This window comes from Salarias fasciatus, chromosome 23 (genome assembly GCF_902148845.1).
Source record: "Salarias fasciatus chromosome 23, fSalaFa1.1, whole genome shotgun sequence".
In the NCBI taxonomy this organism is placed as follows: Eukaryota; Metazoa; Chordata; class Actinopteri; order Blenniiformes; family Blenniidae; genus Salarias; species Salarias fasciatus.
Genome location: NC_043766.1, coordinates 11,458,148 through 11,484,010, shown reverse-complemented (window position 1 = coordinate 11,484,010; position 25,863 = coordinate 11,458,148). Strand labels below are relative to the sequence as shown.

The window sequence follows — 25,863 nt, the reverse complement described above, 5'->3', positions numbered from 1 at the left end:
AAGTAATTTCTACATCTATTTGTATAATTCAGTAAACTTGAAGTTAGATATAGAAAGATTTCTTTTCTAATTTATCACAAAACATGCACTCTACAAAAGCTCAGGTTTAAAACAGTGTAATGATTTCATATAAACACAACCATGCATGTTGATCAATCTGCTTTTTTTCCATGCCATATATAAAGGTCCACTTATACAGTTTTTTTTAAATAATTCAGCCGAAGTTTACTGAAGTCAAAAATATTTTTAAACAGAATCTTTTGTTTGCATTCTACTTTGCACTAAATGATCCTTCTGTTAGAACAATTTTGAAAAAAAAAAGTGAAATGAAACAACAGAGGTTTAAGCCCAGTTTGGTTTTGTGTTTGCTTTGGGATGACTAAATGTGGAAAAGGGAATTTTCCTCAAGGGGACTGATAAAGTGTGATTCATTTATTTGATAACTCAAAAAACAGATTTGAAACAAAAACAAAACACACAAGATGAAGAAAGTATATCATATAAATTATAGAAGTAAAATATTGTTTAGTATTTTTGTAGTTGATAAATAAATTTGTGATCAAATTAAATGGAAATGAATGCATTTAGTTGCCTCCTGGAATCGATGTAATCTATAATCTTCTACTCTACACTGTCGTCCAGGTTGCGGCTTCAGTGGTGATTACCGAGTAATCGATGGTAAGTTCAAAGTCCGCAGCGGTGCAACCTTGTTCCCTCACATTTGGACATTTCACCCCCTGGGATTCACTGGTAGTCGTAGTGGGATGGGTACCGACCTGACCTTCTCCTCTCGGAGGTCTCCTGTGGTATGTTTGCACGGATGTGTGGCGTCCAGCCAGCAGATAGCTTCTGTCGTGGGACTGGGTGAGTGGAGGGTGGGTTCTCTTACTTCATGAAATCTATTATTTCTAAGTTTTTTGGTTTGTTTTTGTTTTTGTTCCTCTAGTGTGAATACATTGGTTGTGAAATTGTTCACTGTTGCACTTGCAGCTCTGAGCTTCTCTTTTGCATTGTGCTGCTGCACAGTTGAAACACTGCAGAGAGACACTTAAGTTGTGTCATGTGGTTTAATAAAGCTCAAACGCAGAAATTACTTTCAACAAATAGCAATGCACTCAAAATAATAATAATACAGGATTGCCATGATGCAGTGGATTGTGGTCTCAGATCAGTTTGAGAATGTTGTGGGTTGAAACTTTGCATATTCTACGTGCGTGTTTCCATTAGGTACTCTGGTCTCCTACAACAGTCCAAAAGCATGCATGTGAGATGTGATCGTAGATGCCTTAAGGTGTGAATGTGACTTCTGTGTTTGTCCTGTGATGAACTGGAGGTCTGTCGAGGGGTTATCCTGCCCTCACCTTTGTTAGCTGGGATTGGCTTCAGCATCTGCAAATATAGAATGCAAAACTACAACTAGAATGAATATTATACAGTATCTGTCTCTCTCTCTCTCACACACACACACACACACACCCACACATGCCTGCCAATGCAAAGCACTTTTCATATTGAAAAAAAAAAAACAACTCACAGAGCATTTAAAACATAGAATCAAGTGAGATCCTATAATACTATACACCTCAGCAACATGTCTATTTGAAGAAGCATGGAAAGTGGGTGTAGGTGTGCGCGCCCGCGTGCGTGAGTGAGAGAGAGAGAGCGAGAGAGACTGTGCAGGTACGCATTTAAGAAGATATTAGTGCAAGTGCAGATACATGTGCATTTTAGTTGATATTATCTGGTATCCATTTTCTTCTGTGTTCTCTGCAAATCCTTTTCTGTTGCTTTAATGCTTTTCTTGCTTGTGTTTTTTTAAAGACAAAAATGTGCTGAGTCTGCCACCAGAGTTTAATGTGTATCATTTACTTCTTATTTCTGGATGAAGAAATATATTAAGTCTGCATGTATCCAGCCTTTGAAAAGTTCAATTAAAACTTGAATAACAAAAACGCGAATTCTGTCTCCTGGTTTTAATATCAATATAAAGTGTCACTATCCTGACTGCTATTCGAATTGTCCTGAGATTTTCTTCACTGAGAGACCTTGCAGAGCTTCCATCCAACATTTTATTATAAAACCACTTATTTAAGGTGAACTCTGAAAAGGTATTGATATAAACTGTAATAGATAACTAACTCATTGTTGTGTTTGTGTGCAGATGTCTTGAAGAATGGTGGCAATGCAGCAGACGCTGCGGTAGCTATAGCAGCAGCTCTGGCGGTGACAGAGCCGGGAAGCACTGGGCCTGGTGGAGATGCTTTCTGCTTGTTCTACAATGGAAACACTGGAGAGATCAAAGGGATTAATGGAAGGTGGAGATTCATTTATTGTTTTCCATATTTTTCCTGCTCTCAGAAAGCCATTTTCTGAGCCGCTCTCTGTATCCTCAGTGGTCGTTCCCCTCAAGCTCAGACCCTGGACTTCATGGAAGGGCGTGGTTATACTGCAGAGGCCCCTCCTTCATTGTTTGATGCCTTGAATGTGACTGTGCCAGGGGCCCCTGCATGCTGGTGTGACACTGTGCAACTGTTTGGAAGTCAAAAGGTTTGTCTCTATTTATTTGTGATGTTATAGCAACCCTCTGGTAGCCAAAATCACTCTGTTTTTTTTTTTTTTTTTTTTTTTGCCTATTATTAACATGTCAGCATAAATGCTGTACTACACTTTAACTGGATCCAGTCAGCTTCTTCAAAAGTTGGCACATTTGTGTTTGCTTGAATCTCTTGTGATAAACAAGTGAAAAAAACTTGATTTATAAAAGTTGCACTCTTTTCACAACACATACAAAATTATTGTCATTTCAAAATATTAAATAATTCAGAAACGTACTGATTTATTGACCTGGTTCTTATAAGGATCATATAAAAGAATGATTTAGTTGAAAGAATTAACTCAAACTTACTCATCTTTTGCACCTCTTTACCTTCTGAGACTTGATCTGTTTAGTGGACCCTTTGTTAATGTTTGTTTAGTTGGGTGAGCTTCTTCACTTGCAGCTGTAAATCTTTGAAAGAGCCTCCTCGGTTACTCAGTAGCTCATAATCATTACTGAGTATTTGACTCATTGGATGTACACCCCAAAAAAAGGTGTCTTCTCTTACTCAGGCGTTGCTAACAGAAAATCAAAGAAAGTTTTTGTTACATTGAAAACTGCAAATGAGTTGTGGTCTCTACGTGTTCCCACTTATTTATCATTGACTCACCCTTCCTGCCCAGTAAAGTTTCCTGTAATAACCTTGTGTTTCCTTCGGCTGTTTCCCCAGCTGTCCCTGCGTGAGGTGCTGAGTGGGGCAGTGAAGCTTGCAGAGGAGGGATTTCCTGTTGCCGAAGTCACAGCTTACCACTGGGCAAACTCGGTGTCGGCTCTACGAGATGCTGGGAAGGAATTAGGTGGGGACTTGCTGATTGATGGTCATGCACCCAAATGTGGACAAATATTCAGAAACACTTCCCTGGCTCAAGTCCTGAAGGTAAATTCTCACAATTTTATAGAAAAAAACTCCATAGCAACATGAGAGCAGACGAATGTAGTACTTTAGAGTCACCACACCCAGATCCATGACTTTATTGTTTTTTTCAAAACTCAACTTGGCCCTGATTAGAGGATGACCTTGGATGCACTCCAGGAGTTTAGTGGGCATTCAATATTTAACCCAGTTGAATGTTTGACATAATGTGGAAGTAAAACAAGGAAGACAGAGGAAGACAGAAATATGAATTATAAGGGAATAAGCAAAGCAGTGAGGGGAGGGAGTGGAACACATAAAAAACAGATTGTATCAGAGCACAAAAACTTTTGTAAAGAGAACAGTGGATTGAGAGGAGGAGACTGTTGGGATATGTAGGCGAAGCTGGTTAAAACATGTAAGAAATGATATAATCTCTCGTGTGATTAATTTCAGCAGTGACAAAATTATGTTGGAGAAAGATGTCAGCATAAAAAGCTGCTTTGATGTTGCATTGTTTATTTGTGTGTGATACATTTCCTGCAATGACTCACGGTAATACTTATTTCCTTCGTCATTCATGGTGACCCCAGCTGGCAAACCTGAATGAGTGCACACTGATTATGGCATCGGCAGCCTGCAGCCTGAAGCCAGTGAATGTTCATGATGTATCACACGTTGTTCCAAAAAGATCAGCTTTGAATAAAAATCTTTTAAAATAATTCCAAACTGATTCAGTCAAACAAGACTGAAGCTGAACTTCAAAAGACATAGACATAATACCAATAAATTAGTATGTGTATAAGCAGTATTTCAGTGTTAAATGAAAAAAAAAAAAAGCTTTTTCCCAAGTGGTCAACCTAGCTGTTTCCTGAAATGATTGTGCAAGCATTTTTAGCTGCATGTTGTAATACCTAAAAAGCAGCACTGATTCAGAGTTTGGGTGGCGTCTCCGTGAGTTCAGGTGGGCGTGTGTTTGTCGGTCTGTGTATCACCGCTAAAGCATGCATCCATTGATGCTTGATAGCATTTTACTACGTGAAACACTCAGACATTTGTAATGCAGTGAAACATCAAGTCCGCCCCTCTCAGCTCTCTCTGCTCACATGGACACGCTCACAAACATTTATTTTCCTGTAGAAACAATAGCAGTGACCTCACCCCATTGACTGCTGGTTCCACGGCTTCATAATGGTCATTCCTCCACAGTGACAGTGTGCCACTTCCTTGTGAAGAAAAGTCACATGTTTACTCATGCCCTTCGGTTACTTCAGTTGCGTTGATTACACTGAATAACACAACACCCAATCAAACACCACACACCTTTTGCTAACCAAAGTGTACATTTTTTTTTGTGGTTTTTGAAATATAATGCATGTGTCATATTATTATTGATCCATTGGCAGGCGCTGGGTGAACATGGTAAGCCAGCGTTTTACCAGGGAAGAGTTGCCCAAGCCATCGTTGATACCATCAGCCTGAATGGCGGAGTCATGACATTAGATGACCTCCGCTGCCATGACAGTGAGATCGTCACACCTATAAGCACGGACTATAAGGTCAGGAAATTATTTTCTTTCTGTTAATATTGTAATCAGCAGAGTGATTGACTTTCCTTTGTGTTTAGGGTGTGCAGCTGTGGGAGCTTCCTCCCAACTGTCAGGGACTGGCCGCCCTAATGTTGCTCAACATACTGGAGCACTTCCCTCAACTCCAAGGTAATCACTGCAACACTGCTTATGTGCCACTGTTGAATTTGAACTATCTTATGAAAAATATTGCGTTGGAATTTTTTTTTATTTTCGCACTTAAAAGAAACAAACCTACACAAGTTTCCAGAACTTTCTAGATTTCAGTGAAACTGTGAATGCTTCTTTTTGCATACTGTGTCACTGTTAGAAAAAAAAAAGTCGTTTTTAGTATTTTGGTACAATGGTTTCTGTTCAGATGAGAAAAAAATGAAGCTATTATTATGTTTTATCAGCAGTAGCCACACAATGCTAATTCATTTCTTTTGTCATGGTTATTTCAAATTTATATAGATTTTTTTTTTTTCATTTTACTGTTTGTACACCTGGTAAGTCTTTCTAATGTTAGTTCAAGTCTGAAAAAAAAAATGAAAGCCCCCTTACAAATGTGTAACTGAAAATTTTAGTTCAATAAGACGAACAATTATCTGTTTCCTTGTGTGCAGCCGTAGGCCATAATAGTGCCGACTATATCCATGTCTTGGTGGAGGCTATTCGTTTGGCACAAACAGATGCTTGGCGCTATGTGAGCGACCCTGATCATGTGACCATCCCTTTGGAAAGCCTAATGTCCAAGAGCTACAGTCACCAGCAAGCGCAGCACATAAGCATGGACAGGTGGGTGTCTGTGTTTCATTGTATACCAGTCTTTCTCTGTTGATTTTAGATATGGCTGCAGGGTTTTACTTCCCCTGACCTTAACGATTGGCCTGTATTGCCTCATCCCTCACACACAACGGGAATGTAATTTGCCAACAGTGTGTAATCACTGGGCAGCTCTCTAGACTTTGAACTCCAAATACACAAACAGAAAAAAAAAATGTAAAAATGAATGAGAGATTAAATGAAAATGATAAAATACATACAAAATATTCTATAGTATTGTGTTTTGCCTGAATTGTTGTTGCAATGTATTATTCAGGTTTTAGTGTTGAATTGAATAGCACAGAATGGTATTTCACAACCAAAACACACACACAAAGCTGACCCCATAATATAAACAAGTGGATTTGTGCATTTGTGGCAGTCAGATGAAGCTATTTTAGAACTTTATTTTCCACTTCTGACTGAGGTACCATGACTGGTGATCATTTTTCGCTTTGACAGGTTGTGTTCTTGGGATAAGTCCCAAACCTGGCTAGGTCATTATGACCTTCTGATAATTTCAGCTGATTGGGGCTTTGTTTGGAGCGCTGCTGCTCTCACAGACAGAGGGGTGCTGGTGGTCCCTCTCTATGGTGCCTCTGGAGGAAGTGGTGAAGACAGACAAACTGAGAGAGGAAGTTCTTAGCTACAGATTTTTTAAAGATATTTCTATTTCTGGGTCTAAGCATAACCAGCAGTAGCATGTCATTTGTTAAAAAGCTTGTCTGTTACTCTCTTTTATCTGTATTCTGTTTGTGTGTTAATCTGTAGGGCGATGGAGCGCGTGGAGCCTGGCCAAAAGACAGGAAGCGACACTGTCTATTTCTGCGTAATTGACAGCCATGGCAACGCATGTTCATTTGTCAACAGCATCTATGCAAACTTTGGGACGGGGCTCGTCCCAAAAGACTGCGGCTTTTCACTGCAGGTCAGAAGGGCCAGAAGGAGTCTTTGTTTGGTGGATTGTGTGTTAGCAGCGGGTATTGATGCCATTCCATATGAAGAGCTTCCATCATCTTGCTTTCAGTGTATTTTAGTGAAACACTGATGTATGCATGGAGATAACAGTGACACACACTGTTCAAGAAAAATCATTGAAATAAAATTTGTCAAGATCATTAAATGCGTATGATAATTATAGAAGGTCATAGATCATCTCTTTCCTCTTCTTGCTTGTATTTACATTATTTAAGGTGTTGATACAACTTTTATGGGTTCTGTAACAAGAGCAATATAAAAGTTGAACATTTCATTAATCCTACATTCAAAAATCTTACATGTATTTGTAAGCATTTGAAGGAGTGTTGTTTCTTGTTTTTGATTTATCTGTGTAATTTGATACTTACAAGACATGTAAAATAAGGTTGACAACAAACAAACGCATATTTTCGTATTTTCTAACCTGGTTTTTAATTTTATCATTAGGGCAGTATGAGAGCAGCACTGAAGAGCTCGCTTGTCTCTGTAAAGTTACATCTAAGTGTTGACATGTTGCTGTATTTACACATTGAAAAAGGAATCCAACTACCTACAATAAGTACAATGTGTTTTATTTTTTTTTCCAAAGACAGTTATATGAAACTAATGGGTTGATTACTGAGATGTGTCATACTGTTTTTTCTCCTGACAAATACTATTTTGGTCTCTCGTAGAATCGTGGTTCCAGCTTTTCCTTGTGCCGTACCAGCAGTAACTGTGTTGCTGGGGGGAAAAGGCCATTCCACACAATAATTCCTGCTCTGCTGACTGACTCCCCAGCCAAATCACAGAAACCACGACTCCTTGCTGCTTTTGGGGTGATGGGGGCTTTCATGCAACCACAAGGGCACATCCAGGTGTGACTGACAGACAGGTGGATCAGTCTTCATAACAGTACAGTTATTGTTGGTTGTATAATTACTTTACATGAATCATTTCAACATGAGCTTCATGTTTGTTTGATGGCAGATAAGATACTGAATCGGAGCACCTAGTGGGTACTCTGGGTACTCCAGTTCAAAAGGTTAAAGGTTGACTGGTTAAATTGCCTGCATGTATAAATTTGATTGTATGGTAGTTTTAAATGTGTCAGACTTTTAGAATGCTTGACAGCTTTTGAATGTTTGATAGTTTCAGAAGGTGTGGTTGTCTCCTCATGTTTGTAATGCGTTGAACGGGCGACCTGTCCAGGGCTCGCCTCCCGTCGCTCGTCCTCAGAAGAACCTGACTGGAGCCACTCTGGACTGATGAAGCAGCGATGATTGATGGATGGTTCAGCCTTGATCGTTGAGTATTATTAATTTTTGCTCTGCGTGTGCAGGTCTTATTGAATATGTTGGAGTTTGAAATGAATCCCCAACAAGCTTTGGATGCACCAAGAGTATATGTTCATTATGACCACAACGGTACGTTACCCAACACACACACACACACACACACACACACACACACACACACACACACACACTATTCAAACTTAATAATAACCATGTTCTCTATTATATGTTAATGTGCTTTTTTTTATTAATGAATTGAAAATGCTGAACTTGCATCATCAATATATAAATTATTCTGTTGTTGTTTTAAGAAAAAGTTTTTATTTTTAGATGAGAAAAATCACTAAAATCTGTCTCTTTGAGGGGTTATATTTCTTGTATGTATAATCCAGTTATACTAATAATCTATAACTAACATATCAGACAGTTGTTAATAACTCTATTATCTTTATATCCATACCATATTTATTCACAATGGCATTTCAGTACTTTCATTGAAACCCAGCTTATGATTTTGCATAAAAATTGTGTTTTATTTTATTTAATATCTTTTTTTTTTTGTGTGTGTGTGTTTGCAGTCAATCAGTGGGTGGTCAATTTGGAGGAAGGAATCAATCAGGAGGTGGCCAAAGAACTGCAACGTCGGGGTCACAAAGTCAACTGGCCAGTTACAGGTACACACAGTTCACAAATTTAGAAGACTGCATATTTTCACTTGCATACGAGATTCAGCATCACTTATGAAACATGTGGGAAACTTAAAACAAACCCCACCAAAAAAAACCAAAAAAAAAAACACAAAGTACTCTGTTACCTATGCACATATGTCATGGCCGTATTACTCAATTGTTTTCAGTTTAAATAACACATTACCTAGTTAAAAGTTAATGAGTTAGCTGAACTTTAGTATGATAATGTTCATAAACCAACAAGACCACCATTGAAATATCTAGTTCCCTCAGAGGCATTAGGACCATGGGAACTGTCTCCCTTCCTGATGCATACAGGATGTATGTTCTTGTTCCTCTTCCCTCCACTGGCTGAGTCAACTTTCTGTGAGTTCATTGAGGGGTGAAGTGTATTAACGCCATCATTTTTTATATGACATCTAATTTATTCGTTGTTTTTCTTATATACCAGAACATAGTGACTTGTTGAACCTGGACTATTAATGTTTTTTAACAGCAACCTACAGTGTAGTGAAGCAGATGTCAGAGTATAAAAACACATTGGCTTCAAGGAAGGGTTTTTCTTTATTTTTTTAAATGAATTTTCAGCATTTTTGGTAATACTTGTAAACAACGCTATTCATAAGTCAAATGTATCTTTTAATCTCCTCGTACTACATATGCTCTCCAACATTACTGTAATACAGAAAAGTGTGTGTGTGTGTGTGTGTGTGTGTGTGTGTGTGTGTGTGTGTGTGTGTGTGTGTGTGTGTGTGTGTGTGTGTGTGTGTGTGTCTGTGTGTCTGTGTGTGTGTGTGTGTGTGTGTGTGTCTGTGTGTCTGTGTGTGTGTGTGTGTGTCTGTGGGAGAGAGAGATAAAAGTTGGAAAGAAAGTGTAAAACAGTTTGTTTTAATAACTCTGCTCAGTGCCTAAAAATATCACAAAAACTATGCGAATCTCTTTCTTGGTGAGTCTTGCTTCATCCTTACCCTCCACATTCCCTGGTCTACGTGTTGTAATCACTTTAACACACCACATGATGCCAATAAAAAACAAACACTCATCTCATGCTGTCAGCGTTCAGATGAGACAGCAGACACTTCGGGTTGCAGTGCATATATCATTAGTTTTGAATGAAGGGCCTCAATTGATCGTCTTCTCTTGGCCTTTTTATCGATGACGCAGGACACAAGAGGTCTCAGTTTGGACGGGGACAGATCATCACGGTCGGGGACTGGTGGAATCTGTCTGTCTCTCGTGCTGCTCATCCTTCCCGGGTGCTGTGGGCGGGATCAGATCCTCGAGCTGACGGATGTGCTCTAGGATACTAGACGACCTTTGACCATTTTCAGTTCTTGCAATAATCAGACAAATCAACCAGAAACTACTTGAAAAGAAATTCCCACGAGCTGATTTTAGAGCACTGGTTCACTGTCATTTTGAAGATGGACACCATTGTTTGTTATAATTAACTTGATCATTTTGCCAAATAATTGATTGGTTGGGTATTGATTGATAAGTCAAGTTTATTGAGGCACACACATTAAGGCCACTGCCATAACAAGTACGAAGCTACTTGGTGAGGCTCCTGATTTCATCGTGCTCTGATATCAGTATTGATAAAATGCTTCTGTTCTGCAATTTCAGTCCATCAATTTTTATCTTTGGGATTTGAGACAAACTTCAGAGGGTTGTGTAATATGAGAAAGATTTCTCTCAGAGATTTAAACATAAGTGTATGAATTTTGAAAAAAGACATTACAGCTTGTGATTTTATTTTATTTTATTACATTTTTTGTGACCCTTGTTTGTTCTTAAATCTGGACCCATAAATAGGAAGATAGAATAGTGTGCTACATTACTTTCATAAAAATGGTTTCATTTCAGCTCAGACATAATAGTGAGTTATTTTCCCAGCCTGTGATCCTGTGTTTGTCATTTTAGTGATATAAAACATAGTTATCACAATAATGAATCAACAAGAATTTGTTTTATCATAGTTTGAATTAATTATACACAGTTTCACAACAATTGTTTTTAAGACAAATATATTAAAAAAATGCCTTTCGGATTACTTGAATAAACTTGAAATACTATGAACAGTTTCAAATTTACAGCATTGGTCATCTTTCAAAATAATGTTTTGGTTTTTTTTTTTTTTTTGTAAGCGTATACCCTTTTTTTCCTTGTAATTTTGTCAGCAGATGTGTTGACAGCATGCTGTTCTCGCCAGTGGGACGCGGCCAAGGCTGCAGATTCAGTCACAGTGAAGTTATTAATATGACAGGGTGTTGTGGTGATGAACCTGAGATGAAAATCAAATCGCTCTCTTTCCTGGACAGTCCAGATTTTTACCCTCACCTGCAGTCATGAAGGGAAAGGAATATCTGGCACATTATTAATCCAAGAACGTACTGAGCCTCAACAATAATCCAGGTTGGGTGTACAGAGGAATTCCCATTTGGGAACTGAAGTAAAGCCGACATGGATCCTCACTGAAATCTCTGAAAGTTCGGAGTCATTTTTTCTTCATGACTTACAGCTATTGCACTTGCTCCACATTATGATGAAGTGCCTTAATATGCAGGCAAATGTTTGTATTATAGGAGCCAACCTAAGCCTGCTTGCACATGTGGATCAAGTGCTGTTATTGAATTCAGCGCATGGTGAACACACAAACACCCTACACCTGACCCTCCACCTGGGAAATGTACTGGACTTTTTGACCAACTCAACTCAGCATCTTCAACAGGATCCCTTCAGGACTGTGTCTTGAGCCTGTTATTTATCGCCGTCAAGAGTAATGGCCATTGCGCTGAATTATTTGAAGTTTGCGTGTTAGCTGGTGAGCATTATATGATCATGACCACGTCTGCAGTGGAGGTGAGACAGCTGGTAGACTGTTGACAAGATGAAGGAAATCACTGGTGACTTCAGGATAAACCAGTACAGTCATCTTCAACACAGCTGCACAAAAGATCAATAACTTTATATTCCTGAGGATGTTAAAGCCGGTCATGACCCTCCAACACGTCCTCTTTTAGAAAGAGCACAACAAACTTTTCATGGTGGATAAAATGAGCCGACGTTGCTCCACCTATCCTTTCTATATTTTCAAAGCATTTCCCTCTGGGATTAATAAAGTATTTCCATTCTATTCCATTCTATGTTACAGAAGCACTACAGAGATCACAACAAGTGTTTTTTAAGTCTGGCTTGGAGGATTCCAAGTTTCAGACTGCAGAAGATATATTACTTGCTCTCCATATTACCACTGTGAAGAGGGTGTTCAATAAAACATCTTTTTTTTTTTGAGTCATGAATACACTTTTTGACCATACATTCAGTTTCAAAACTGCCGGGTTATGTATACAACACAAATCAGCTCATTTGAAGGAACGGATTTCCTTTGAATTAAAATAAAAATCTGCCTCTTTCAAAATAAACAAATACATTCAAAACACTTTGGCCACATATACTGTAAGTTTAAGCTGTTCTCTAGCATTTCTTTTACACTATGTTCAAATTCATGGTGATAATAAAGAGGCAAATACTGAAAATATCTTTACTTCTCAGTTCTGCTGCTCTCCACAGACTGGACTCCGTCAGTCAAGTAAAAACAAATCCGCCACAGCTTTTGATGGTCTTGTCCTGTGGATGGGGAGACTGGAAGGTAAACAAATTTGTCAGATGTCTCTATTGCATCAGTATTTAGTTGAACCGGGTTCCCAGAATACCTCTCAGTCATTCATCAAGGCTCAAACGTTTTTGTTCTGTTCGTCTGTTGTTAGAGACCCATATTGCTGATGCCTGTCAGACAGTCGTAGCCTCAGATGCTTTAAAGACTTTTCTGAATCACACAGATAAGCGACCCAAGTTAGAGCACTGTATGTCGCAGGATACGGGCATTAAAAATACATAACTAGATTAGATTTTTATATTTTTCACACGAACATGCAAGTATGCAATGCAACAAATAAGAAAATTAGAAATGTAAAAATAGGCAAAAAAAAAAAAAAATACTACACAAATAGGTAAAACTATAATATACAAAAAGCAGGCAAAAACCAACACACCCATGAAATGCACAGTGGAGAATGCAGTGAGTGTGTAAAAGTGACGATGTGCAGCCTGAACGAGGCCACAATGTGGAAAAAAACTGGCGTTTTGTTTCTGTCTTAGAACATTTTATTTTTAGAAACTGATAATGAGAAACAACCAGTTGTTTAACGTTTTCTTTATCCATTCTTGACCCCGAAAAACAACAACAACAAAAAAATAACTTGATACCTTTTTTCAATATCCTTTTTTGAACAAAAAAATCCAACGACCAAAGCATTCACTGACCATGTTGAGGATCCTTCATGATCCTGCTGGTCTTGGCCACGCTCCTGGGTGGGCAGTCTTTTACCCGTGGAGCGCCCCGCTGACCCCAGCACCCTCTGCAGGTCTCTTCGGTCACGAGAAATGCTGTTTGCGTACTGCTGGATGATGTCTCCAGTCAGTACGGTCTCCACCACTCCAGACTAAAAAGTCTTCCTGATGTCTCCTGATGAGACTCTGAAGTCCCTCTACTGTCTCAGGGGACTGAGATAATGTAGTCAAGTGAACAGCATTGATGAGGGCACCTGTAAAACAGGGTCATCCAGCATATTTGACCAAGTTCGGTTTGTCTTGATTCACTGCTTTTGAGTTGTTTGGAAATTATAATTGAGTTAAAACATTAAATAGTTGTAGTTTCTGGCACGACTCACATTCTCCAGCAGTAATCCCCTGGTGTAGAAACATGGCGTTGGACTTTGTTTCAGTATTGATCGTCTTACAGCTCCAAACTCCTCCTGGTACAACTCATTCACTCCTATAAAGACCCATGTGTCCTGTCCCCAAACACACCCTCTGTTTTACATAATCTGCCTTAATCAGCACAGCTTGTTAGCTGAAGGTCATTAGTGGTCAGGCCCACCTTACAGTGCAGTTTATCTGAGCGCGCTGCATTCCTGTCAGATTAGAAAACTGCTTACATTTTGGTAGGGCCTTGAATTCTACTTACAGGGACACTTATTTCAGACTTTTTCATGCTGCATTTTTCTCAGTCACGTTTTGTTGTGTTGTTGACATGTACCTGCTGAGATGACCCAGATAACTTATTTTTATCTCAAACAAATATTAAATATGGTGCTTAACATTTTTGTTTTGATAATGCTAAATAGCATTCTTAAAAGTATTTCTCTTGTTGTAGTATGTGGTAAGGCCACGCTGTGCTGCAGTGGTTACCGTCCTCTTGCAGTTGGGATGTTCCCAGTTCGAGTCTGGTTGAGGGAATTTTGTGTGGCGTTTGCATGTTGTTCCCATGCATGGGTTTCCTCTGGATAATTGGCTGTCAGTGTACCATACCTTCACCCGAAGTCAGTTGGAAGCAGCTCTTTCCCCCCTTGAAAATATTTGTGAAGAATTTGAAAGATGGGCCTGATTTTGAAGAATACAAGCAGACTTGTGTTTTTACAGATTCAATCACATTCTTTTTTTCTTTGAATGTTAAATTTTTTCCTTGATATCAATTTTGCAGAGGTGTGTACTCAAGAGAAATAGCACCAGATCAGCAGAAAAGTGTGAAGGTCTCTGGATCTTTGAATTCTTCCTCGTCTCTAAAACAGAATATTTTTTTGGGGTGTTCACACTGCTTGTGGGTAATTCAAAATGACACTTTACATTTCAAGAAGATTTCGCTAAATATATTTCTAAATTTCAAATGATTTAAGAAAAAAACATAGAAAATATGTATACCTATATTATTTTATCAACTGAAAATGTATGCCTTTTAATAAGATAATCATTGAGTTTGTCATGCTAATATGATTTTACTTCCTTTTTTTTTTTTTTTTTTTAAATATGATTTTACTTCCTGTAAATAATTTTAAAATTGATCAAAATAATCTGCAATATAATTCTCCCTTTGTTCTGCAGATTTACTTTTAGAATATGAAAAAAACAATCTAATTAGATCAAATTTACAAAGGACAGGTTTTCCTAATTACAATATGCTAAAGAAATTCAGTTCACTTCCAAGCTGGAAGCTGAATTTCATCACTGCTCTGGAACTCTCTCCCACCTGACATCCGCAACATTGATTCTCTCCCTCAATTCAAATCCAGACTCAAAACTCATCTATTTCAATCTGCATATCATCTGTAACCTCTCTCGTTCTTTTTAGTTTGCTGTGTTATATTGTCTGTTGATGTATTTATTTGTAATGTGTGTTTTTAATCTCTGTTGAAAAGCGTCCTTGAGTGATTATTATTGATTATTATTATTATACATGGAGAAAATGATCTGTCCACTCTCAGTTTGATCACCTCGAATGACCTCCTGTGCTCCAGGATGGATAACCCCTGGTCTGGTGGCCAGTACATTTGCTCCTCATAGCCTTGGACTGAGCCCACTGCATTTGTTGAACCAATGTGTAGACTGTGGACAGAGGGGATTAGGAAAAATATGTACTTATTATGTTTTTAAGCATGTGGACCTGCTGTTATGACTGAGTCATTCTGAAAGAAATTAATTCTACAGAGAGGCCCTGCTGTCTGAAACACTGTGTGACACACACACACACACACACACACACACACACACACACACACACACACACACACACACACACACACACACACACACACACACACACACACACACACACACACACACACACACACACTCTCTCTCGGGCTCTGTGAGGCCATTGGTCAGCTCTTTTCCTGTGAGCGTGCTTCCTCACACACGTTGTGTCATGGCTGAGCCCCCTCTCTAAAGGAAGGATTCTCTGTTGAACACAAACACTCACATCCAGCAGGCCCTCCTCACTTGTTTTTGTTTCCTGGCTCCCCAGCTGCTCTGACCCTTCCCTCCTCTCTTTCTCTCCCTCCTTGCCCTCCTCGGCCCATTCTTCTTCTCAGCTCTCCTCCCCGCAGCTGTGCTTCTTTTGGTGCGAGATGTGTTGCTCGGTGGGTTTTGCTCGGTCTCTGGGCCTGGCTCTGTTGCCGCTGGCCCTCTGCTGTATCCTGGCCAACTTGCTCCTGCTGTTTCCCATGGGAGAAGTCACCTACAGCCAGCAGTACCGCCTGGCCAGCTACATCTGGTACTTCGGTGGACTAGGAGGAGGAGGACTGTTGGTGAGTAACTGTATTAAAGTTTGACTTAACTCATCTGTTTATTATGTTTGAGTTTTTTGTTATAGTTAAGGCATTAACATATTGAAAGGAGGCAGTTTGGTATTAAGGTGCATCGTGCTTCATCAATGTGGAAAAGGTCATACTTGTCATCAAAGATTTCATAAGGTTATCCAGTCACAAGGCATCATTTTAGTTTAGAAATATCATAGTCATTACAGCTTAACTATATTCTTCTCTACAAATTTGTCTTTATACAAATAATTACTTTATTGTTATTATTATTATTATTATTATTATTATTATTATTATTATTATTATTATTATTATTATTATTAAACTGCATGGGACTGAGGCTAAGACTAAATCTTCCTGTAATGTAACTAATATTTTCTTTCAAATGCTAAGACTCTCAGAATCTTCTTCCATCTTCATGGCTGGAGGCTTTTAGTATCAACTGTGTTTCCTCAGTGCTTTAAATCAGGTTATTAAGACTTCTGGTCAATCAATTCCAATTGATCATAAAAGCTTATGTTAAAGCTGCTACTAAACTCTGTGTAACCATTAATATACCTGTAGTAGAATATTTTAGATAAGTCATAAAAGTGCAATTTTCTTGTGATGCAAAAACACCAAAAGCATTAATTCAAGTCACAAAAGTTAAAGTAGGATGTTTTTTGTAAAGGGATGATGGTGAAACATTGTTTTAAATGCTTTTCAGTAGGACTGGAATATTTTTTTCTGGCTAAAGAGGTTGAGTTGATGGAGGTTTATCTAAGGTATCCCAGACCACGTGGTTGAGTTCATCAAGGTCTGATTCACTCTGAGAACTTCACTGAAGCCTAAATCATCATATGGATCAAATAAGGATTTTCTCTAAAATCATATTTTCACCACTGTGTGTAACAAATATTATTTTTTAATTTGGATCAAAAATGAATGAGATTCTCTGACCCATGTGATGATGTAATGATCTCTGTGGACTGCATCCTTTGAAAGGGCTTTACTGTCACCTCCTTCTTTCAGTGGGTGGAATGACCGATGTTGATACAAAAACATGTAGACACATAAGTTGCAGAGGAACATACTGATTGACTGTGTCTATTTACTCCCAGTGGTGATTAATATGAGTGTTTTAACTGGATTTTTCTCTCCTGGTGTTATTTTGTTGCAGTTTACTTAGAGCCAGAATACTTTTAAGTTTTTAAATTTATGTCTGAAGATTATGAACAGGCATTTGTTTTCTTTTTGTTCAACATCATTCATCCTGAATGTGTTTGCAGTTGTTCACTGGAAACAATGGAGTGTTGTGTGTATCCACAGTTAATCTGTCTGCTCTCCATACAGCTGATCTGATGGGTTTATGCTGGAGCTGAGCAGAAAGGAGAAAGGAGCTGTTCTTTGAGTCTAATTTAACAGACGAACTGAGGACAGACTTCCCCAGACAACATTTGCTATGTTGACCAAGAGGTTGGCTGTGTACTGTTCTGAAAGTGTCACTATCTAAAACATCTTTTAAATGTTTTGCTTGTGCAAGAAATCACTTATTTACTTAAATCATTTCTACCACATGGAGAAACTAATGCAGCTTAAAGTAAATGTACTTTCCACTGAATCAGTGAGTTACTTTGTGTGTTTGAAGCCATTCATTAAGCTACAATTGTTTGATCATTTTAAATCACATTAATTTCTGCAAACCTTCGAGCCCTTTGCTATTTGTCTTAGCTGATATATTAACACAGAAACTAGTACTTGAAAACCACTTGAGACTGGAGGGAAGACTTTGGATGATATATCATAACTGTTTGAATTATGATTAACATATTTTGAATCTTAAAAAAATGAATTCACAAGATGTTCCTGAAGATTAAGGAGTCGTGGTTCATTGAACTGTACATCAGACTGGTATGTTCTCACTCAGCTGCTCTTTAAGCTGCAGTCAGTCGCATGCATGGCAGATGTGTTACTGTCACAGCGGGGAACTTATTTTTCATCAACAGCTGGGAGTTCAAGTTACTAATGATGAGGCAGAATCTAGGGAACAGCCAGCGTTAGAAGTTGAGGCCTCCAGTGGAAGCTAATTTCAAATGATTACCGGGATGTTGAAGTAAAGCTTGACTTGTCAGCATATTGAGTTTTGTGCAAACTGAACTGTTTAAGGAAATGTATTGTTAGCATCCTCCCTTCCTCTCTCTCACTCTTACCCCCCTTTTCCCTTCTTTCATAGTTTCACACTGTGCATTTCCCTGCTTACTGTGAGTCGTTGCCTCTTTCTATTAAAAGATTATGTTTTGGAGTGGACATACAGGAAGCAAAACCTTTGCTCAGTCACTCTGTTTTTAGTTTCACATAAAGTGCAGTGTAAATAAACTTTGATTTGATTTGATATCTGTGTGCATGTACGACCTTGGGAACTTCCCTCCCTCTATTAGGATGTGAGTTAATGCCGCAGAGAGAGACAACAACACAGGAAAGAGGAGAAGAGGAAACGGGGAGGGAGAGAAAAAATAAAATGGGCGTTTTTTTGGGGGGAAACAAACAGATGACGGTCATCATCTCTCTTTCTCCTTCAGTTATGTGAAAAGGTACAAAGCCTGCTGGACGGTACACGTTACAATGTTTGTGGTGACAGTTCTTGTGTTTACCCATGACTAGTTGTTTATGTTCTCTGAATCTTGTAATCACTTCAGATAAATCATGATTACTGTAATATTTATATTCACGTGTGGGGTATAAAGGCGCTGGTGTCACATTCTCTGCCTCAGTTAGTGTTTTGAGAGCTGGTCCTTTTATATGCTGCTCATGGTAGAGTTGGTCAAAGCACCGTCCAATTATAGATATGGCATAGACTGTAGTTTCCTATTTTTGCCTGTGAGCCATATTTTTTACAGCTGAGTGTTCCCAGTGCATTTAGCACGACACCTTCTGTTCAAAATATTCAGTGTTAAATTATCTTGTATGACGAGTTGGACAATGTCATGACACTCGAGTGGTCCCAGGTTCAATATGACAAGTAGTTAGACAGCAAATTGATATGTCTAATAACAGAATAATTCACCCATCAAACTCATACCTTTGCTTATGTTAAGTTTGAATTGTGGAGAATGAGTGCTAATTCCACCATACACTGGACAAATCTCGCATCTTTCACAGGGTTTAGAGACAACCACATAAATAAACCGCATTAGTTAATGCAACTGAAGTATATGTTTTTTTTTGTTGGAGGACAGTCCTGATGAAAATCACCCACAACCAAGGAAACATGCAAACCCCACAAAGTGAACTGTGATTAAAGGTTCCTTGAAGAGCCTGGTGAATTTTTAGATCCTCTGACTGAAATAGAGCAGCAACAACAACAACAGGTCAGAATTTTAATTTTGGGTCAGGATGCATTAGGCCTGAGCACAACTGATGCTGACAAAGCTTATTAGTGTTAAAACAGTACAAATAGGCCAGGCTTGAGCTTTTCTGGTAAAAGTTATGTTCCAGTCTCATGGCGTTGGAGATTCCAGTGTTTTCATGACTGTGCGTCATTGGAGGTCTCATAGATATACCTGAGTTGATTGAGTCGAACAGCTCAAGATCACAGAGACACAAGAAGTGATACATAAGCACTGAAATACAGCAATGCAATACACATCTACAAAAAGACTCTCCAAAGGAAACAAGGTCAAAGGTCCCACTTAAATTCTGTCTATCAAACTGTATTTTTCTTTTTTTTCTACTTTCTTTTTCTTAAAGTTCTTTATAACTTGTACAACAGCAACAGCCCTCACCTTTAACTCTAAAGACTGATGTCTCTGCTGCTGTGCTTGCAGATGCTGATTCCTGCTGTGGTATTCATCACTCTGGGGAAATGCAGTTGTTGCTGGAATGAGAGCCTGATGGTAAAAAAGTCACTGAACTATGAATAACTTCCAAATCTGCAGCAAGTTCACAATGCTTTTCCATGACTGCACAACAACAAAACAAACATACAAATAAAATAAATCTATTTGATGCAGAATCAGAAATTTTTTCTCATATCACCAAAGCCTGTGACTGCAAACATTAATTTTGTTGCTGTTTTTTTTTTTCTCTCACCACTTTGAGAATAATACTGTGAAGTTGTTTCTTAGCAAGCCAACACTAAGTCCTTATGAGATAGAATGCCGATGCTAATCCCACTATACTAACTCAACAAGGTTCCCTTTGTTAGATAACAGTCAACAAAGTTAAGCTGGACTCACACCATTCAAACCACATTCACAGCTGCGGTTTGTGTGTGTGTGTGTGTGTGTGTGTGTGTGTGTGTGTGTGTGTGTGTGTGTGTGTGTGTGTGTGTGTGTGTGTGTGTGTGTGTGTGTGTGTGTGTGTGTGTGTGTGTGTGTGTGTGTGTGTGTGTGTGTGTGTGTGTGTGTGCGTGAGTGCGTGCGCGTACCTAACTCATCCTCTGTTTCTCAGGATTGAAACATATAAGTGCTTATAACATGTAAGTGCTAATAACTTAAGCTTATTTATAAAGACAGAAAAACACAGTAAAGGCATTCAAATATCTAATGTTTTCTGAAAAATCCCTTTGTGTTCCTCTGTTGGCTCTGCAGATGTGCGGCTCTGTATTGGCAGCTGTGGTCGGCCTGGTGGGTTCTAGTTACTGTTTTGTAATATCAGCATTCGCTTTAGAGCAGGGTCCCCAATGCTTCACCACCCTGGGATGGACGTATCCGTATGCCAACCAGCGGGGCAGGTGAGCAGATTCTCTTCCTTTATGGTAGGATTCGTCTTCAGTGTTATTCTCATCACATCTACTACATGTAGTAGTGGTAGTAGTAGTAGTAATAATAATAATAATAAATTGTAAGTCCTGCGACAGACTGGCGACCTGTTCAGGGTCTACCCCGCCTTCGCCCACAGCAGCTGAGTTCGGCTTCAGCCACCCGCGACCCTGAAAAGGAGAAGCGGTAGAGAATGAATGAATAAATAATGCAACATTTCATTTTCCCTACAGCTTTGTGTAGGAACCAATTAAAAAAGATATAGATGTTATATGAAAAAAATCTTATTAAATATTTCTAAAAAGGATTGATAGAGACACTTAAAAGCTTCTCTACATAAACTGTTCAAAGAACCTCACTGATACTCTGATAAGTAATTTCAAATATTTTTAGTTACGAGTTGTTTTGTTGTTGTTTTTTTAAATAAATTTTGGTTATTCAATACCTGTCTTCATGCAACTGACACATTGACACCTACCTTCAGTATAAATCAACACAGCTGTAAATGACTGCAGAGTAAGAGTGAATAATCTAATGCAGAGGCTAACAGCTTGTTGGCTGTTGTTGGTTTTCAGATTTCTAATATAGTGGTGCTGATTTTATCTGCTGAATCCAGAAACGCTTTGGACAAAATGTGATGGTTGTCATGATGACAGTTGCAATCTTGGTACACGTACCACATATATACTTCAATATTTTATGGACAAACTGATGAGAAAACAAATTTAACTGGGCTTATTGACAAGGAGCTTCTGGTCAGATATTTCAAAAATGTGTACAAAAGAGTATGCCCTTCAATCACCTGATTTTTTTCTGTTCATTTACCCACTCTCCCTGTGTTTTAGGTATCTGCTGCAACCAGAGACTTGGTCGCGGTGCCTCCAGCCTGTTCACATCGTGGAGTGGAACGTCACTTTGCTGTGTGTGTTACTGGGCCTGGCTGTGCTGGAGTTCATAATCTGCCTGTTGCAGCTGGGAAATGGTTTAGTTAATGCAGTGTGCAGGCCCTGCTGCTATAAACAGGAGTATAGTCTTAATGCTTAAAGAAGCACTCCTATGTTCAAAAACTCACGTGCACTGACATACTGAATTTGCATGTGGACACTTTAAGAAAATAGGCAAGTAAATAAATAACTGTACAGAAAAACATGTATGCAGACTCTGATGGACACACTCATAGATGGAAGTCTTGACACATGACACACTCCTGTGTCAGTGTCAATGCAGCAAGATCTTGCTTCCAAAACACACTGGCACGCACATGCAGCAGCATCAGGTGACCGCTATGCACAGTTACTGTTTGAAAGAGTTCTCATATTGTGTTTGTATCTTTTAATGTGGGTGTTTATGTTTCACAAGAAGAAGAGAATGTGCTTCATATGCTTGAGCACAGCTAACAACATGCTAACATGGGCAGATAATAAGAAAGTAAATACACGTCTTTGGTCATGACATCATGACAATTTGTGAGTGCACTCAATTCACTTAGGTGAAACAAAGAATGTAGTGCAGCTCATTTCTTTGTTGGTATTATTATTATCACTATTATTATTAATAATAACAGTAAAAATTGGTGACATAGAATCCAATAGTTTTCAAAGCGTGGCTCCTGAGTTCCAGGAAATATACAGACTTTTGTGGATCGGAACAAGATTTTTCTAGTTGTCTGAGGATGGAGCTAAGGTATTTTCCAGACTATAAATCATACTTTCTTAAACGTTTGGCTCACGATGTGACTTGTTGATCAAATGTTATCGGTACGTACCATCTGAGAACACTAGATGGCACTGTATGAAACAGAATGCTGCTACTGTACCTTAGAAAACCTCCATTATTATTACATTAATGACACCGCAAGCAGAGAAAATTGTTCCTGTGACCAAGAAAGCTAAACTGGACTGAAACCACAATGTCCAGAGCTGGAGGAACAAATTCACATAAGGTTCTTGAACAGCAGTAGCTGGCCGGGGTTTATTGATGGTACAGTTGTATCGGGACATGGAAAAAAGAATTGCAACTTATACTCAGGTGTGACTTTTAATCTGGAAAGTATGGTAATCGTCTCCCACTTTTAAAACTCCTGCTCTCCTGTATATGCATGAAAACAGCTTAGCTTCCATCCATAGTATTAAAGTATTACTTTTGCAACAAGAAACATATGAAAACCAAACATACGTGATAAGACCAGAACATCTAAATATGCAAGTAGGTGTTTTTTTGTTAAGATAAGATAGTGAATTTCTCTTCACATTCTCTACCCATCTTTTCTTGTGTGAAATAATGTACAATTCCATGAATTCATATGTGCCATATTGTCCATAAAGAGCCTTTTCCCTCTAGTTTTATTTGCGAGGGTTGAATATTTACTCTATGTTGGAACTGATATGCATTACAAGCAGACTTTTTGTGTGTGTTTGTACCTGTTTTTGCATTTTCAGAACATTTGTTGTAAAGTATTTTCTTTTATGTCTTTCAGATGATAGTTCAACGACAACAGACATTTTATACAAATATATTTTAGTGAGATATTTTTATAATGTACAATTTGTTATTTGCTGCCTTGAATAAAAACAAACTGTTTCAAATTTAATTATTCGGTGTTCCAAGTGCTACTACTGTGGATTAATCAAGCCTGCTATAACCTTTCTGAAGTTTTTGACTCCACTCCAGGAAATGTACAGACACAAACTCAACATTAACTTGTGTTGCACTGCTTGTGTACTGTGTTGTAAGACTGGATTGTTTTAGCTGGGATTTCCATAGTTGCCTGTTATTGTCCTTTAGATAAACTGAGCAAACATTGCATTCACCCCTGAAATCCCAGAAATCTGCAAGTCTACACATTAAAGGTCAAATTTCCTTAGCAATCATGGAGCTCAATGAGATATTTTCATTGTGAAATGGTTCATTTTGGATTTTACTTTCAAACAAATTCCTAATAGATTAATTTTCTTTTTAAAAGTTGACTTATACTCATTTAACTAAGGAAGATTCTAATAAATTATTATGGAAACCATTAAAATACTGTGGAATGGCTTTGTTCCTTTCGCATATCTAGGATATCAGCAGTCAATCAGGGATGGATGGATCAATCAATCAATCAATCAATCAATCAATCAAAATAAATTTCAAGAGCACTTTTTATCCAAAAAACATCATCAGAAAGTTCTTTGGTAAAAACTAAAGCAAAAACATAAACTTTCCCAACTAAAAACAGACACATGTACTATATGTCTGTTTTTCTTGCATATTTACTTGCATATTTAGGATTACTATTGCAACAACACATAATCAGTAGGGTAACCTGTCTCGACGATCTAATCCCAGCTCATGTTCCCTATTAGTGGCTTATCCTCATCTGCAGTGAGGATAAGCCAGAGTAATTAATTTAAAGCACAACATCTTTTCTAAAGCAAAGCTGACACATGTAAAGGTTCAAAAACCTGATTTATATCCAAAATTTGAGCGTTTTAGTCAGAACTGAAATAAATCATAACATTTAAAAACCAGAAACGATAATAATGCATTGGTTTTATATAGCGCTTTTCTGGACACTCAAACACACTTTACATTGCATTATTCATTCTCTCCATACTGGGTGGTGGTAAGCTACTGTTGTAGCCACAGCTGCCCTGGAGCAGACTGACGGAAGCAAGGCTGCCAATGTGCGCCATCGGCCCCTCCAACCACCACCAACCATTCACTCTCACACAACTTCCATACTTAGGCAAAGTGGGTGCAGTGTCTTGCCCAAGGACACAATGAGTTTTACGCCTGCGGGAGCGGGGATCGAACCGCCAACCTTCCAGTTATGAGTCGACTCGCTCTACCATCTGAGCTACTGTCGCCCAGAAAAACTCTAAATCTATGATATTTCTTCAGCTTTTTAAAATTTCAATTTGTGAAGAGGACATTAAGGATGGTGAGATAATTTTGTGTTCTTTTACACCAAGTAAAGTTTAATTTCCAAAATTTGTCAAAGTAAGTTACAAAAAATTAACATAAGCCCCATAACAATGTGACAGGGTTAAAAGCTTGGTCAAACCAGGGCTGCAATAAAATTAAGAAGTACCAAAGTGGATGATTTCTTCATGTCCACATTTGATCTGAGGGTGTCAACGATCTGAAGACAAATTGGAAATTTTCATAAAAACTGTAAAACCAAATAAAATACCTCAACCAGTAAAAATCAAACACTGCACTGGACTGCAAAGTCTTCATATTTGGAATTTGAGCTTTAGAAAATTGGTCTATCATTCAAAAATATTATATAAATAGTATTTGTTCTGGTTGTCACGGATAAGTTTGAGGATTTTTTTTTCAGGATCTTATTTTGTTTTCAATGGTTCTTGGAAACTCTGGTTAGTGACTGTGAGTTTATCTTTGATCCACTTTCTTTCTGTGATTTGTTGTGAAATCCCGTAATTTCCCCTTCTCTCCAGGAAGACATTAGATTGACATTTGTTTTTGATAAAGTTTTTGTTGGGCTACTGCATCTAGGCTGCACCTGTTTTTGTTGTTGAAATTTGAAGGTTGCTTCCTTACAGTTCTTGCTGGGAAAGTTTGCTGCATTCAGTCATTCAAAATAAAGATCAATGAGTAATCTGATAAGCCCATTTAATAGATAAGGTAAGCTTTATCACCAGGGCCTCGGCATGACCTTTGTTGTGTACAGGCTGGAAACTGTTTGCCCAAGTTCATACTTGTAAGAGGTCAACAGCACCGTGCATGATGTTACAGGGTTTAGTAGTCAGTCGCTTTATTTTTTCTTTTAAAAAGGATGATGAAAACTGTTTACTGTGCCTACACATTTTCTATCTTTTTCAGATGAAAAATTAAAATGATAATATGGAGGTAAGGCTTTCGTTGTGTAGTGCTCCATCCGTGCTAAAGCCTTTTCTCAGCTAAAAACACAGCATGGAAAACAATCATTACTGTTGTCTTAAATCAAATCATTAATATGAAATGCCCTGTTTAAAAGAGATTTAACAACTAAAAGAGCTATTTTGAGAGTCTCTGATGGAGCAGACATTTGTGATCAAAGGTAAGAGGATTTCAAGGTCACGTCTGTGTCTGGAGTTGTGTATGTTTATGGTGGTGGTGGTGATGATGATGATGATGATGATGATGATGATGATGATGATGATGATGATGGAAATAGGAGTCTTGCCACCTTTGGAT

At 38.3% G+C, this 25,863-nt stretch overlaps 1 protein-coding gene across 6 annotated transcripts; it reads left to right on the top strand.

Moving 5' to 3' along the window:
• Window positions 1-714: 714 nt before the first annotated feature.
• On the top strand, window positions 715-21,789 carry LOC115382133 (transmembrane 4 L6 family member 1-like). 6 transcript variants are annotated; one of them, XM_030083803.1, is made up of 14 exons: window positions 715-864; window positions 2,162-2,315; window positions 2,394-2,547; window positions 3,267-3,473; window positions 4,856-5,008; window positions 5,077-5,167; window positions 5,644-5,815; window positions 6,614-6,770; window positions 7,495-7,677; window positions 8,142-8,226; window positions 8,676-8,771; window positions 15,716-15,931; window positions 19,747-19,815; window positions 20,512-20,649. In XM_030083803.1, exons 1-13 carry the CDS (start codon window positions 765-767, stop codon window positions 19,803-19,805), a joined length of 1,827 nt encoding a protein of 608 aa, XP_029939663.1. In that variant the 5' UTR covers window positions 715-764; the 3' UTR covers window positions 19,806-19,815; window positions 20,512-20,649. The 6 variants fall into 6 exon arrangements, 5 of the variants coding, with proteins under 5 accessions (XP_029939663.1, XP_029939664.1, XP_029939666.1 ...); XR_003930496.1 differs by lacking the exons at window positions 19,747-19,815; window positions 20,512-20,649 and adding an exon at window positions 12,360-12,438 and having other exon boundaries at window positions 15,716-15,781; XM_030083804.1 differs by lacking the exons at window positions 15,716-15,931; window positions 19,747-19,815; window positions 20,512-20,649 and adding an exon at window positions 9,951-10,712.
• Window positions 21,790-25,863: the final 4,074 nt, after the last annotated feature.

What these genes read in the sequence shown, in the direction of transcription:
- LOC115382133 (XM_030083803.1), top strand. Translation starts at nt 765, where the DNA reads ATGGGTACCGACCTGACCTTCTCCTCTCGGAGGTCTCCTGTGGTATGT. An exon ending in CAGCACATAAGCATGGACAG is followed by an intron (nt 5,816 to 6,613) that starts GTGGGTGTCTGT and finishes GTTAATCTGTAG; the next exon opens with GGCGATGGAGCGCGTGGAGC. An exon ending in ACTGCGGCTTTTCACTGCAG is followed by an intron (nt 6,771 to 7,494) that starts GTCAGAAGGGCC and finishes GGTCTCTCGTAG; the next exon opens with AATCGTGGTTCCAGCTTTTC.